The sequence below is a fragment of the Mastigoproctus giganteus genome, chromosome 7 (assembly GCF_048544385.1).
Source record: "Mastigoproctus giganteus isolate SK-2022 chromosome 7, ASM4854438v1, whole genome shotgun sequence".
Classification (NCBI taxonomy): domain Eukaryota; kingdom Metazoa; phylum Arthropoda; class Arachnida; order Uropygi; family Thelyphonidae; genus Mastigoproctus; species Mastigoproctus giganteus.
The window spans coordinates 215,402,310-215,419,307 of record NC_143581.1 but is presented as its reverse complement, the minus strand read 5'-3'; the positions used below and the strand labels follow the sequence as shown (position 1 = coordinate 215,419,307).

The following is a 16,998-nucleotide window of genomic DNA, read 5'->3' as shown; positions in this document are numbered from 1 at the left end:
TCACCATTGTCATTCACCTCCTCACCAAAGCGTCCCACTTCGTCATCATTTTTTTTTTTTTTTTTATCCTACCCGTCCATTTAGATCTCCTGTCAAAACTATTTGTTGATTCTTCTCAAAATCCAGTTGTTCATAAAGCATATGGTAAAACTTGCCCTTTTCAACATCAGGCGCATCATCTACAGGTGCATGTATGCCCAACAAAACCACTTCCTGGCCATGTATGTTGATAATGATTTTGATGCATCTTTCATTAATTTAATCATAGTGCTTAACAAATCCTTCTAGTCTCTTACCCACTAAAACACCTGCTTTGGCTCTTGATTTTTCAACTCCACTCTAGTAATGAGCATAATCTCCAATCTGTTCATTTCCTTTTCCTTTTTTCTTTGTTTTGGTCATAACAAGTATATCAAGGTGCATCTCTTTAGCTTCTTCAACTATCTGTTGTGTCTTATGTGAGCTTCTGCAAACATTCCATGTACCAATATAAACTTCTTTTTTCCGTGCATAGGTCATTTTCCTTTAAGCCCATCTGGCTTCTTTGTAACAATGGTATTTTTAGTGGTAAAGTGTTTTTCCAAGTGCTGGCTCGATGCCTCAACCTGAGAGACCAGGGATTTGAGTTGAGGTTACCTTCTAGTCTTTGCTGATTCAACAGCTCTTCTTTCAAGACAGCAAGTTGGCAGTGCATATAAGGCAGCGTTTCCTCTCTTTGACACAGAGATGTCATTGAGTTATTATGGCATTTAAAAAAGAATGAACCTGCCACAGTTCATCCCTCCACACTCTGTTATCTCCCTGCTGCCTCAGTCCGGGACTGCTTATTGGTTATTCGCTGCTAACCCACCTACTATAGCCATTCGCTATCTGCCACCTGTGATCCGTCTGGTAGCTGAGGCTTACCCCAAGAACTTGATTAACTAAAAATTATTCTTCTTGACAAATTTAATTGTTTAATATTTCCTCAATCTAGCAGAGCTTTCCAGTACTTAAGATTTAACAAAAACAGGCACACTAACAAGTACTACCTTAAATGCGTTTTTACATATATATATATGATAACAAAGATTGGAGGTATTGGAGATACTTGTTGATGTAGGACTTGAATTTCTATAGATTATAATTTTCATAAAATACATAAGAAGGAAGCCTATTCCAGGAAAAAGAAGTAGGAGGAATAAATGAGAAAGAGAAAAAAATTTGTTCTGTGAGTTCAGTATTAAATTGTGAATGAATGCTAAGTAGTTAATATATGCATCATGAATTAACCTGATTGCTGTCTTTTGGATAGGGTCCAAGAGTATAAGTGAACTTTTTAGGGAACCTCCTCAGGTGTGTGAATTACAAGAATGAGTTGTTGTCCTGAAACTCTCCATTTTTTTCCATGTGCGTGTGTGTGCACGCTAGAACAACAAAACACTTTTAATCCAGTGATTGTGATGGGCTGCCTCACTGGTGCCCTTCAAAACTAATGTTCCCATATTAATTAAAATGATTAAAATTCTGAAATATTTTCTTACAGTTTTTGTAAAGAAATTGGGTATGAGAACCTATTATGGATTTTGAACGAAGCATGGTATGATACTGGACAAGTGCCAATGCTTTGTTTGTTTAACATGTCAGGTTACTTGTTTTTCTCTCGTCCACTAGATCTATAAACATCTACAATCTTACCCTAGTCCTTTTTGAAAGATTTATTATTATTTTCACAGCATAAAGGTGGTAACACAAAACTCTGTATTGTCTCAAAATGGCTGTTACTCTGCAGGAAGGAACATACACAGTTTACAGTTTTGCATGCTACAAAGGGTACCAAATTTGAGATAAAGTTTGAAGTGACCCCGAAAATAGAAGGAATTAATAGTATCGAATGTACATAATGTTTTTTAATAATATTTATTTACATAATAAGCAGAATATATGTGCATTTGTTGTTTGAAATTTCATGCATTTAATGGGGGGGGGGGTTATTTAAGAGTGGAAGAGACTAAGAAACTGATTGTTTTTATTTTATATCTAATACAATTTTAGCAAAATTAATGGTTTTTTTTTTTTTTTTTATTTTGCTTTATCTGAAAATAAATGGTGTAAAGCACACTTCATGTTTTAAAAATTTTAATATTTTTCATATTAACAATAAGCATCAATCCATTAAGGAAAAATGAAATATGGTCAGTGTTCAAGCAGAATTTAAAAAATCCAAAATCTTTCCCAAATTTAAAAAGAAAATGGGCACTTTTTCAGGTGCCTGCCACTGTCTTTGCTACCAATGTGGCACTAACACTGCCGGGTTAATGGCAGATGGTGGGAACAATACTTTCCCTTATACGTATCTGTAGGCGCCTCTGTAGCCAGGTGGGCAGGAGCAGCAGTGCGTAGCACACGCTTCTTGATTAGACCGGGGTTCGAGCCCGTGACCACAGAATGCGGAAAGGTCAGGGAATGACCACTGCATATTCCCGGAGCAATATGGCCTTAGTTGCTAATGCTCCTAAAAAAAAAACAAATAACAATACATATCTGTACCTTCCATTCACACACTTTAGAAGCAGTCAAAGGTGGTATCAGGCTATCATGCCAAGTGCAGAACAGTATAGTATCATCAAATTTCTGTTAAAGGAGAAAGAAACCAAGTGAAGCAAATGTATAATTGGTTCATCTAGTTTTCCAAAAACTGTGAAGAAGTTAACAACTTAACTTCATGCTCATGTGCAACTGACAGCTGTCATGAATAATTGTTGTATCAGAGCCAATTTTGGAAAACAGGCAAATTATAGTGCGTGATAATTGCATTGACAGGGTGCATAAGCATCAAGAGTGTGGAGCCAGTTATTCATGGACTTGTTCAAGAAAGTGTGCACATGTTGGACCTCAAAAATGCTGATATTCAGCAAGAAGAAATGTGTTGCTGTCAAACATTTGAACTGGAGGGAAATGTATTTCTGGAGGAAAGAATGACTTGTGGTGAGACACAGGTATACTACTGCATTACAGAATCAGAGAGGTCCATGTGGGGTGCCATCACAAAGAATCCTCACTATCCAGAAAATTCATGACATAGCTTTCAGCTGGCAAGATCATTGTGCACATCTTTTTGGGATTCAGAAGGGTTGATTGATTAAATTGCTTTAATGCAATTTAATTGAATCAATTAAATTGCATTAAATGCTTAGATCTTAATAAATATAGCATGCAACAGTTAATGCTCAATATTTAGCAGCTTGTTTCTCATGATGTACATACAGCAAGAAAAGGCCTGTGAAACTGTCTAAGGGAATCATTCTGCTGAATGGTAATGCGTGTCCACATATAGTTAATTTGACAGTGATTGCATCGGCAACTTTTAAGAGAAATCACAAATAATGATTTTCTTAAGGTTGTCCCCATTAAGGTTGCAATGAAAATTTGTTTAAGCTCATCTTGCTACTGGAGTGCTGCATTACTGAGTAATTTTTCCACAGTAGATTCAATTCTCAAAGCCATTTCAGTGACTATAAATTCCTTCAGCCATTATGTATGGAGCTGCTGTATTGTCCATTGTGGTTACTTATGGGTATATTTAACATTAACTTTTACAAATGAAGTTAACAGCCTTATCACAAGTATCTAAGTTGTTTAATTGATATTTAAGAGTACTGTGCATTAAATGCTGTTACAAGAACTTATACTACGATCTCATTAACAACTTTTATTACTTGTGACTGTGGTGTTTATGACAGAAATATACTGGGTATCTATAAATTATTCACTGGATTATGAAGCTCGATTAAAATTTTATTGTAATAGGTATCTTAAAATGGTTTGCTGTGGTTATCAAAACAACTCAGTGAGTTTTTTTCTCATGCAGTTGGCAACCTTGATCCCAGCAAGCATTGCAACAGTACAGCTTACCTCCTCCTTTCTGGTTCAGTGTGCTACACCAAAGAGGAACAGCACACTGCACAGGTAAACACATTGTATCTGCAGATAAGAAAATTCAGGAAGTGCTTACCCAAAGCTGTACAAAATTGGTCCACCAAGCTAGCCTGCAGTTGCAAATACTACAAGCAACAATGCACAGGGTAGCAAGGTTCATAAGAGATTGAAAGTTTATGCTTAAAAAGTTCAAATCATCCAGGAAATTAAGCCTCACAACAAGCGGCATTAGAGGAATTTGCTGTTCTCTTTCTCAGCTGTATAGACAAAGTTGAGCAATTTCTGGAAAATGTTGTTTTCAGTGATGAAGTGACATTCCACCTGCATGGTAAAGTTAATAGACACAATTGTCTCATGTGGGGATCTGAAAATCTCCACTCAGTTTGAACACGAGCATGATAGCCCCAAAGTAAACATGTAGTGCACTTTGACCTTCAACCAGATGACAGGGCCATTTTTGCCTCTACAAAAACACCAAACTCTGCAAATTACCTAGATATGCAAATTGTGTGCAGCACCTCAGTATGCTGGAAGATATGCAGCCATGCATGTGTTCTATCAGCAAGATGGGGCACCATCACACTGCAGCTTACATGTCCGTGATTTCTTCAATAAAAAATTTCCTAACTAATGGATCGGCAAGGACGAGCCCATTCCATGTCCTTCCTCATTATTCAGATATCACACCTATGGATTTCTTTGTATGGGGTTGCATAAAGGACAAGGTGTATGCAAAAAAAGTTAACATCACAGAGTTAATAGACGAGATTAAACAGGCAGTACCTTCCACTTCTCACGAAATGCTTCAAAACACTTGAAATGAAATTGGCTTCTGACTTGATATCCTATGTGCTACCAAAGATGCCCATGTGGAGGGCTACTGAAGTAGTTGTATGATAAGAAATTCTTTGAGTTGCTTTATTAAGTACAACAAACCATTTTACAATACCTATTACAATAAAATTTTAATCAAGCTTCATAATCAGGGGAAAAATTTATAGACACCTTGTATATCACAATGATATATATTTCTGTATTCCTAATTTGTAATCTTGTTGATTAAACATTTTATATTCTGAAAACAGTGTTTGTATGAAATATTATTTATATAATACATAGCTCAAAATTTCATTACGTGAAGAAATTACTATTGCTGATGAAATTTCAAGTGAGGGCTTTGCATTTTCTAAATTAAAAATCCTGCTTTTAAACTTAATGAAGTGCAGTGTCAAGGATTTGGTAATTTTTCCCATATTATTATTTTGTATTAGCATTGGTATCTTTAATTTTTTTTTCTGAGTTTCACTGATTATTCTCTTTTATGTGCTTAACCTTTATATAGCTGCAGTCTTGAAATATGAAAATAACGTTATGAATATTCGCCAGTTCAATTGTTCTCCTCATCCTTATTGGTTACCCAATTTTATGGATGTCTTTACATGGTCACTACCATTTGTGGGAGAGAAAGGTGAGTTCTGTTCTGTTCTTTGACTCTATTTGATTTCATTCTCTTTTTGCTGTAGGTTCATAATTGTATAAAATATACGGGCAGTAATAGTAAGTTAAATATATGAAAATATCTCTACACTTATTTTTCGACACATTCTCTGTTACAGTCCAATAAACTTGTAACAGTAGGAAGTAGTCGCATTGTGTTGTTGTGAAAGTAAGTGTTATCTTGTTCATGTAGCCATTGATGCAAGAATCAAAGCAAAGATTCAAAACAGTGCCACTGTAAAACATCCTTAAGGGACCTAAACAGATAAGTCATTGGGACTAAGACCTGTGCCATTTGCAAGATTAGGAAGAATAGTCCTTCCCATCTTTGCAGTAGCTTCCATTTTTGATTACTGTTGTAGCCCAGCATTATTGTGCTGTGATAATAGCATCTAGTATCAGTGCTGACTTAAGGGGACAGCTACATGGGCCTTGATCCATAACCTCACTTCAGAAGACTGGACCTTAAAATTTATTTGGAGAAATAAAACTGACTGAAGTCAAAATTGAAATAACACAGACTGAATTATTGAACGAGCTTGACTTTTTTGAATTAATTACTGGGTTTGAAATTATTTTATGTTCTTTATTTTTACTGTCATCAACTTATGTGTTTGCACCAGACAGAGCAGCTAAGGCTGTGAAGCATGAGTATATTGTGTCTGTAAATTGTGCATTTTCTGTGGTCAGTTGAATCTTTGGTTGGTTGAGAGACTCAAGTTACTTGGTGGGAGGAAACTGTTTATGTAATGCAGCCCTTGCCAAGACTAATTGACTTGGCATTAGTAACTTTAACTTGAATTTTTTCCCTAAATATACTTAAAAATTACTTATTTGGTTTTGTGCATTGGATTTTTAATAAAGGTATGATACAAAACCTTCAGTTTACTTTATATTCTTATTTATTTTCTTTAATTTTCCACATTTATAAATCAGACTAACTAGCAGTTATAAATAAAATTAAGTCAAAACTCAAATGAACATGGGCTGTGAATTATTGAACCAGCTTGAATTTTCACAACTGTTTTTGCAAGGTTGCAACTGTTTAGTTTTTTTATTAGTTTATTACCTGAACTAAAAAAAAACTAAACTAAAACTCTTCATGAGTTGGGAGTGCTACTCTTAACCAAAATGTATGAGCAGTTATTTTTATTATATCTTTAAAAAATGTTTTTTTTTTTGTTTTTTTTCCATAAACACTATTTTTGGCAATCTGCCATAAATTTACATTAAAATATTTGGGTGCTTTAAGAATAGCATTCATGTACTAATTTTTACTCATTTTATTATTTTTTAGTATTAACTTTCTTTTTTTTTAAGTTAATTTTCATTTGGCATTTAATCAGTGGATAAATCAACTTGCGGTTGGGTCACCCACTGATCCACATGCCTTGGGTTACTGGACCATTGCCAAAAATAGTTTTTTTTTTGGGGGGGGGGGGGGAATCATTCTGTCTTTGAATTTACTGAAATAATTTGGTACTAACTTAAGAGTTAAAGGGCATAATAGCACACAGTAAGGAAATAGCAGTCACTGCTGCAGGGCTTTCTTGCAACAGCCTAGTTTGGATGCAAGTAAACTCACCAGGTCAGATCAAGTAACACTTGTGTAACCTTTCTGTTTATACAAAAACCCCTAAAAAAGGGTTCGCCAGTTTCACTTAAGCAAAATGTATGGCCATTTTTGCCCCCCCCCCCCCACGGTATAACTTGAATTCTGTTAGTATATATATCCTCTTTGTTAAAAAATTTTGCTATGTCTTTAAAATTATAAGCTCTTTCAGCAGTTATTTTTATTATATCTTAATAAATTACTTTATTCCCGCATAAAGCATTATTTGCTGTTTCAGGTTTTACAAAATGATTTATATTTAACAAAACTGATCATTAGTTCCAAATAGTGTTAATTTAAAAGATTTGTTGACTTGATTTAGTACTTATGTTTTTAAATTGAAGAACATTATCAAAAGTGGAATGTATAGTTGTGTCAAACCTGTTCATCATGAATGACAGAAATAGACGATTCAATCCATGCAAATTGATTAATGGCAGTCAGTTTGATTAATACCTCATTTGGCTTTGTTTATTTATTTATTTGTTTTGTTTTTTTGTGTTATTGTGATATCTATGGAAAAACTACAGTAGCATTTCATCAGGAATGATCTCCACCTAACAGTTTTTTCAGAGGAAGTGTTTTTTGGTAGAGCATAATTGATGAGAGAGAAAGATCCAAAGTTGAACATTCATTCTTGTTCCTCTTACAAACTAAAAAAAAGTTCACCTGTTTCCTTTTATATGCACCTACGTGGAAGATTGTAATGCTCTTGAATTAGAGCCATCCAATGCTTTAACCATCAGTTAACCTGTAAGTAGCTCTGATGGTTACTCCTTTTTCCCAGAAGATAATAATCAGTGTGCAGGGCATATCTCAGAATGATGGTCGGCAATTACAGGTAATTATACTATCAAGCCATATCTGTTTCCTCTTTCCGCTGATTATTTAACAAATTAAATACACCAAAGGGTAAAGTCCCATAGGTGTATGGTAGCACATCTAGCTACAGTGGTGGACAAAAAACTGCATCACTTTAAAAAAAAGTAACATTTGTAGTGAAACGTATAAGATATTGTTTGTCGCAAAGCAAAACTATTACATCAGATAACACTTCTATTGCATCAGACAGTAATTGCAAGGTATTGCATCAGGCGTTTCTATAAATACGGTGTTGGAAGGGTATACATGCGCATTAGTATCCTGTTTTGTAGAGGTTTAAGCATGGCTCCATATGTTCAGTTGACACCAAGAAAAAAAAAGTGTAGCTGTTGCTCTGTCCTAGAAAGGGCTTTCTATGTGCTATCACTGGTAAAATTGGCTGTCAACAGTATCCCAGGTGCTGAAATTAGCATTAGTAGAGGCATATGATGCAAGAAAGCAAACTTATGCAGCATCAGCCAAAAAAAAACAAAAAAAAACTTCCACTTCACCCCTCCGTTCATTCAAAATACCTGTCCGGCTGAGCCTTAAATTTATTTAGGCTATCAACTTCCACAACAAGGGATGGAAGTCTGTTCCACCAACCAACTACCTGCTGGCTAAAGGCAAATTTCCGCACATCTGTCTTTCCTCAATTTGAATTTATGCCCTCTCAGGTGATTATTCTGAGCAAGAGGAAGAATCCCATCAGCATTGAGCATGCTCAAACCATTCAAGGCTTTATACACCTCTATCAGATCACCTCGTCGGTGCCTACTCTCCAGACACTTTAATTTGCAAAACTTAAGCCTTTCTTCATAAGAGCAACCCTTTGTTCCATTCACTAATCTTGTTGCCCTTCTCTGTACTCATTCCAGCAGCTCTACATCCTTCTTGAAATGAGGCCTCCAGACCTGTATACAGTACTCAAGGTGTGGCCTGACCATTGCCTTATACAAGGGAATAATCACCTCCTTATCCCTGCTAGAAAAATTCCCGTGTATCATTGACAAGACACCATGAGCTACTCTTGCAGCATGTCTGCACTGCTCAGAGAACTTCATCTCTGCCTGCACAATTACCCCCAGGTCCTTTTCATTCTCTACCACTGTCAGTGTAGTACCACAGAGTTGATATGTTGCTCTGGGGTTGCTGTTTCCCATATGTAGTACTTTTCATTTGTCAATGTTAAGCTCCATTTGCCACCCCTCAGCCCATCTGCTCAACCTTTCCAGAACCTGTTGCAGCAGCATAGCGTCAGTAGTGTCCTTAACAACCCTGCGAACCTTTGCATCATCTGCAAACTTGAACATTAAGCTTGATATACCATCAATATTATTTATAAATACAGAAAACAATAATGGACCCAACACTGAAACCTGAGGAACTCCACTAATAACATTAGTCCCCGATGAGCAATGTCCATTGATTACCACTCTGTCTTCTCCCCCTCAACCACCCCTTTATCCATAGCAGCAATTTGTGCAGCAGTCTCCCATGTGCAACAGTAATAAAGCCTTTCTAAGATCCAAGTATATAATATCAAAGTTATTCCCTGCATCCAGTTCTTTTGTGACTGCATCATAGTATCCAATCAAATTGGTCAAGCAAGACTTCCCCTTAACAAAACCATGCTGTGTCCAAGCTATAACTGAAGTCTTGTCTAGATGATCCTGCAGTGCTTCTTTAACCAGTGGCTCCATTAATTTTCCTGGAACAGAAGTTAAACTCACAGGTCTATGATTACTGATGTCAGCCTTTGATCCTCCTTTGTGAATTGGGGTCACATTTGCACATCTCCAGACTATGGGTACCTCCCCTGAGTCCAAGGAAGCTCTCATAGTTATGGCAAGGGTTTGCTTACTTCCTTTGCTCCCTCCTTTAATATAATTGGATAGATCCCGTCCACCCCAGGCGCCTTTCTTGTGTTTATCTTCAACAATTTCTCCTCTACTTTACTCTCAGTTATTATAAGATTATCTGCCTTACTGCCAGAGTTGAATACACCTCTGGCATTCCCCTCTCTGAATTACTCCTCATGTGTGAATGTCAATGCAAAATATTCATTTAGTTTGTTAGCTACCTGAGCAGGATTCTCAATAGTTCAACCATCGATATCGAGTGGACCAATCTGTCCCCATCCTTCTAGAGTTTACATAAGAACTCTTTGCTGTTTTTCTTTGCATCCCTTGCCAAAGATTTCTCGTAATCTGCCTTTGCCTGCCTAACCTCCTTTGTAACTTGGTTACAGATCAACTTATATCTATCATAGGCTTCTGTGTCACATGTTAATTTATATATATCCCATGCATTTTTCTTCTCTGCCATATGTCTCATTAGTTCATGTGACATCCATTTAGGCCTAAACCTTGAACAATATTTCTTAGTTGGTATGTAAAGCCTAGTAGCTTCCAAGATAAGTTCTTTGAATGCTTCCCATTTTGAATTTGCTGTTGGTAACATCATCAGTTGGTCCCAGTGTATAGTATTTAAATACTGTCTCAGACCATCGTAGTCGCCTTTACGAAAGCAATAACCCTTCCCTTTACCCCTGATGGTAGTTACCTCTTTGAGTAAATCTCACTTCAGCACACTGTGATCACTGCCACCTAGTGGTTCCTTTATCTGCAGATTCTTAATGCATGAAGAATCACTACTGATAATCAAATCAAGAGTATTACTCCCTCTAGTTGCCTCCCGAACATGCTGATGTAGAAAACAATCATCCAATAAATCCACAAAAGCCTTGCTAGTGTGTGTGACCAACCCACAAATTCCAGTAAATATCTGGGAAATTAAAATCCCCCATTATAAGACTCTCTGATGTACTGGCTCACTCTATTTCCCTGTACAGTTTCTTTTTATACTCATCAGAGTCATTAGGCCTATAGCACACTCCTGCTCTCAATTTTGATCTCCCAATGCTTATGTCACACTAAACTGACTCGACACTACACTGTCCAGCGATGTCGACTGGCTTCACTTCCTTGGATTTTATGTGTTTCTTAACTAATAGCATAACCCCTCCTCCTCCCTTCCTATCCTTTCTGTAGATGTTGTACTTTTTTTTTTTTTTTTATGTGAACCCCAAACATGAGAGGTATTAGAACCTGTAGTACTTAGTACTGTGCTTGGGTTGGAGGTTGAGAAGACGAAAGAAGATATTTGTTGACATTGGACTTGAACTTCTGTAGATTGTAATTTTCAGGAAATACGTATTTCCAGAAAACGGCAGTTGAATGAATAAATGAGGAAGATAAAATGTTGGTTCTGTGGGTTTGAAGTTGGACAGTAAATGGATGTTGGCTGATGGCGGCACGTGTTCGGACTGTTTTGAAAGAGAGAGCGGGAATTATAGAAGCCATTTTAGAAGAACAGTGCCCATGGAGGTATTTGTAGAAGAGGCATGCAGCAGAAATAGTATGTCTATGAGAAAGCGAGTGGAGAGACTCTGTTAGAGATGAATCATTAATTAACCTAACTGCCCTCTTTTGAATGGAATCAAGAAGCCTGAGAGAGGTTTTGGGGGCACCACCCCAGATGTGGGAACATATTCCACGGCAGGGCGGATTTGCGATTTATACAGAGTGAGCAGCTGTTTGGAAGAAAAGTAACGCCAAGAGTGAAAGAGAAAACCAAGTTTTTTAGATGCAGAGGAAGCAATATTTGTAATGTGCTTGTGCCAAGAGAGATTAGAAGTCAGGGTAATCTCCAAAAGAGATATATCATTTTGCCTAGAAATTGGAGTGTCACTAAAGATAAGCATAGGAGCAGAAGAATCCCTTTTGCGAGATATAAGACAAGACTTAGTTTTAGAAGGGTTGAAATCACTAAGTTGTCTTTGCCCCACTGAAGAATTACCTGAAGATCGGCATTTAAGGAATTGGTAGCAGATTTTCGAGAAGTTGAAGCTGATTGAGCAGGACAAGGTTTCTCAAAATTGAAAGTGGAATGCAATGTGCTATCATCGGCAAAACTAAGGATAGGATTTCCAGTCAATGGAAGAAGGTCATTAATATACAAGAGGAAAAGAGTGGAGGAAAGAACTGAACCTTGAGGGACACCGGCATTAGTGGAGAAGTTAGAAGACAGAGAGCCATCTACCATCACAATCAGCGAGCAATCAGAGAGAAAACTGGATAACCAATTACAAAAACAGTTGGCAAACCATAAGATGGAAGCTTGTTTAGAAGACCTTTATGCCAAACACGATCGAACGCCTTTGAGATGTCAAGAGCAACTACTTGTGTTTCATTGACCCTTTCCATTGAATTAGTCCATAAACGGGCAACATAAGCTAGAATATCACCAGTAGATCGACACTGAATCCATACTGGTGATCCTTGATCAGACGGAGGGTTTCTAGGTAGTTTAAAAGTTGGCGGTTAATTGATTTCTCCATTACTTTAGAAAGAGTAGAAGTAATTGCAATGGGACGATAATTGGATGGGAGGGATTTGTCACCCTTTTTAGGAACTGGCTGGATATGAGCAAATTTCCAAGCAGAAGGAAAAACACCTTTGGAATAAGAAAGTGAAAAAAAAGGCGGCAAAGAATAGGAGTAAGTTCAGGAGCACAGGTTTTGAGAACAAGTGGAGAAATACCATCAGGACCTGGAGCTTTCTTAGCATCATGATTCATCAAAATCCTTCTGATATCCTTTTGACGGAAGACCACAGGAGGCATTGAATGGAGCATGTTGGGAATGGTGAGAGGTGTTTTACCAAGATCATTAATACATGAGCTGGAAGAAAAATGGGATGCTAGCAGGTCAGCTTTATCCTTGGCTGAAGTGGCAACAGAACCATCTGGTTTGGAACAGTGGTGGGAGCAAAGATAGGCAAAAGTTGCAGCCGATAGCTTTGGCAAGAGACCAGAATGCTCGACAACCATTAGGGCAAGAAGCAAGTTTTCTACTCTTAGCCTGTTCAAACTCTAGTTTGGACTGATCAATAACTGCTTTACAATTGTTGCGAGCTTTGGTGTAGGCAGAAAATGAAACTGAAGAATTAGAAACAAGCCAATTACGATATGCAACATTCTTTTCTTGGACAGCCTTAGCACATTTATTGGAAAACCAAGGTTTAGATAAAGGACGAGATTTTAAAGTGGAGTGTGGGATAAGGGATTCCATTCCTGCAAGAATAATTTCACTGACACGATCTGAGCAAACGTTGACATCAGAAGTTTTGAAACAGTAATCCGACCAAGGAAAAAAAGAAAAGAAGTCTTGCAGGTCATCCCATTTTGCATTCTTGTAATGCCAAACAAGACGTGGTTGGGAATAGCCATGAGATAAAGGTTCCATTGGAGTAGAGACAATCACCAAGTTGTGATCTGAAGTGCCTAAAGGACCTCTCACTTCGACCGTGTACTTAGAAGGGTTGTTGAAAAAGAGAAAAAGATCAAGCGTATTGGCTGTATGATTAGGATTGTCCGGTATTCTTGTAGGTAAATGAACAATCTGTGCTAGGTCATTAGTAATTGCAAAAGCCTCAGCATCTCGACCTGCTGGGTCGGTGTGACTAGAAAACAGAAGCCAGCTGGAGTTGTGAACATTAAAATCACCAAGGAAAATTATTTCACTGTTAGGAAAGTTGGACTGGAGAAATTCAAGTTGCAAAGAGAGGAAGTCAAAGAGCTCCAAGTGATTAGTGGAGTTGGGAGAACGGTAGAGACAACAGATGAATTTGACACAATGAGGTAGAGAGATTTTAAACCAGAGAAGATGAAAGAGAGGAGATTCCAAATTGCCAAGTCTCTGACAGGGAATATCAGAACGGACATATGCACAAGTACCACCTTTTGAGGCAAAAAGAATCATACAGCGAATAATTAGGGCATCTGAGATGAGCAGTAGTCGAATCAACCGATAACAGAGATTCTGTCAGAAAAAGTACACGGGGTTTGGCAGACTGCAAGTGGAAATGGACATCGTTGAGATTAGAATTGAGACCGCGTATATTTGTGAAATGAATTAGGAAGTGCTTGGGAGGTTTAGATCTTTTCGCAGATAAGTGTGCTCTATTAGTTTGACAATTCATGGTGTATTCAAAGGTAAGAAAAAGTGGGTGGGACATGCTGTGTGAAGTAATGAAATTTTTGGATATGGCATACACGTGGTAAGAATATACACAGATCCTTGACATAACGTAGCCTCGACATTGCTCCCCGCATACACACTACTCGGACTTCCTCCAGTCACTATCTAGCAGAGTAGAGATAGCAAGATTATACACTAGCTGATCCGGAAGCCTCCTAGAGAGTTACCAATAGGTTCGGTCCAGTGTACTAACTAGCGGCCGGCCGGCCTGCGAACACCGTTTTAGAGCTGTACCCTCGAAATGTAAGGAATATTGGATCTCGCCACGACGTTCATCATAACCTCAAAAGTCATCAATCATACTGCATGATGGAAGAGATAGGGAAGGATTGACCGGAACTTAGCTCGAGAGACTAAACATGGGTTTCACCACTTCAAGCCTCCAATAAGCAAAGTGGTGGTATTTCACCGGTTGATGAGAGTCATCTACCACCTAGTACTGCCTGGTAACATAGAAGGTCGGCGTTCCTCCATGTGGTGTTGGCGCCACACCTCGACCCCTGCTTACATTGGTTCACACCTGGGTGGTCACCCACCATGTACTTGTGCATGGAGGTTATACCCAGGATTACTAAAGTCCCACCATCGTGAAGGTGCAAGCAGAGGATTTGGCTGTCACAGACCTTCCGGACTTCGCCAAAATTAGGTCCACTTGACTTGAGTGTCACCCGAATATCAGTTCTATCAGCATTTTAGACTCCCGGGTAGCAAGTACAGCTTCTCTGGCATATCTGAGAGAATGTCTGTGACAACCTCAAGGACCAAATTCCACCCAAATTCCAGTTCTGCGTTCCTTATATCTGTGTGACACCACGTCTCTGATATCCCAACAATATCTGCCTTTGATGTTTTGAGCAATACCTCAAATTCATCAAATTTATTTACCAAACTCCTAGCATTGGTGTACACGCAAGTATACATGCACCTGTTCCTATTCTTAGCTACCCTAACACAACCCATGAGTTTACTTGTACTGCAATGATACCCAGCAGTCTCTGAAATATCCTGCATCTTGTTTTCCAGGCTTCTGCTCATTCCAATAGAACCAGTGCAAGAATCACTTTCACCTCTGCCAGTGGCTACTGTTAATGTATTAGTCTTTGTATCCGCCAAAGATAGCAGTTTTCCAACCCACCTAACACTGCCTCAATAGCATCAGCAAATATTCTTGCATCCTTTCTATTTAAGTGTATCCCATTCCTGTAGAAGCAGTCTCTCCTGTTAACAAGTACAGACCAGGCTGAAAAAAATTCTACCCCTTAAATTAAAGCGTGAAACCAGTAATGTGAAGAGAAGACCTGGATCAGGCCGTAAGAGAGTGACTACGCCTTCTCAAGATCGATATTTGAAACGGCTATGCCTTCATAATCGTCATGCTAGTGCTCCTGATCTAAAACTGGACTTTGAGATGGCCTCTGGTGTTGAAACAAGTGCATGAACTCTCCAGACTGCTTTCGGAATGTGGTCTGCATGCCTATTGGCCCCAAAAAAGAAGCCTTTGTTGACTCAACAAATGAGGCAAAAGTGACTTGCTACTTGCTTGGGCTAAAACTCATGTGTCATGGACAAAAGAGAAATGGCATATCTAAATAGCATAAAATTTACTAATTTTGCTGTGTGTTTAGGTGCTGAGTCCTGTTGAAAAATGCAGTTTTGGACATCTCTGTGGTGATCCCTAATAACGGGTTTCAGCCACTCCTCCAAGATAGCAGTGTAGGTTTCTGCATTCGCTGTTCCGTTAATAAACTTAATTTGACCCCGCTTTGCTTGTTATGCATCCCCAGACCATCTGACAGGCGGGGAACATTACAGTTGGTGTTATGCAGTCAGGATGGTGTGCCTCCGATTTTTGTCTTCTGACCTATCGCTTCCCACCCTGTCTGCATAACTAACACCAACTGTAATGTTCCCCGCCAGTCAGATGGTCTGGGGATGCATAACAAGCAAAGGGGAGACAAATTAAGTTTATTAACGGAATGGAGAATGCAGAAACCTACACTGCTATCTTGGAGGAGTGGCTGAAACCCGTTATTAGGGATCACCACACAATGTCCAAAACTGCATTTTTCAACAGGACTCAGCACCTTGTCACACAGCAAAATTAGTAAATTTTATGCTATTTAGATAGAATGTGAGTTTGTCTTCTTGTCTCACAAGGCTTAAAACATACATCAGTGTTTTCCCTCGTTTGTTTTTCTCCCTTAAGGTGCAGCATGTCATACCTCAGAAAGCTGGCAATACAGTGTTGGACTGGCCTGGGTACAGTCCATATTTGAACCCTATTGAAAATTTCTGGTAATAATGTCATCTAAAATTGCTCATAAGAAGCCAACGAATAAGATTCAGCTGCAGGAGAGCATTGTAAGGGTATGGTACCACAAAATTGGGCAACTGTGTCACCAGAAGTTGATTAACTGTATGCCATATCGTTGCAAGGCTGTAATTGCAGCTTGAGGAGGAACAACAAAATATTGAGGACTTATTTTGCTTATTTACAGTACATAATACTATTGCTTTTTGTTGTGCTGTCATGTGCTGGAGCTAAGAGAAAACCTAGAAGACAACAACGGAGATGGACAGATGAAATTAATGAGTTTGTGGGTAGTAAATGGATGGCCATTGCACAAAATAGAAGGAACTGGAAAGTTGCTGGAGAGGCCTTCATCCTGCAGTGGATTGAAAATGGCTGATGATGATGAATACTATTACGTTAACTTGGGATTTCATTTTGTACATGTAAATGCAATAAAACGTATGTGTGTGGTTGTCATGATTGCCATTTGCATGATTTCTCATATTTCCATTAATTAAGCGTTTTACCCTTTTGGAAGATATTTATGGCAATTAGGTATATTAGGTGGAGTCTTTTTATTGGATTTCATTCACAAAGATATATATCCCATCTAACAAATGCATTTCGAACATTTCTGCAACCCACAATCCAGGCAAAACACATTATTTGCAACATTCACAAGTGATGCAGTTTTTTTGTCTGCCACTGAATATT

General features: G+C 38.3%; 1 protein-coding gene across 3 annotated transcripts in view; it reads left to right on the top strand.

The window, feature by feature from the left end:
* LOC150083673 (serine/threonine-protein phosphatase 2B catalytic subunit 2-like) overlaps window positions 1-16,998 on the top strand; it is a 341,700-nt gene that overhangs the window by 216,935 nt on the left and 107,767 nt on the right. For all 3 annotated transcript variants that reach the window (XM_090378116.1, XM_090378115.1, XM_090378114.1), the window contains exon 9: window positions 5,261-5,386. In XM_090378116.1, coding sequence (XP_090234242.1) covers window positions 5,261-5,386 — 126 coding nt within the window. The remainder of the gene's footprint in view (window positions 1-5,260; window positions 5,387-16,998) is intronic.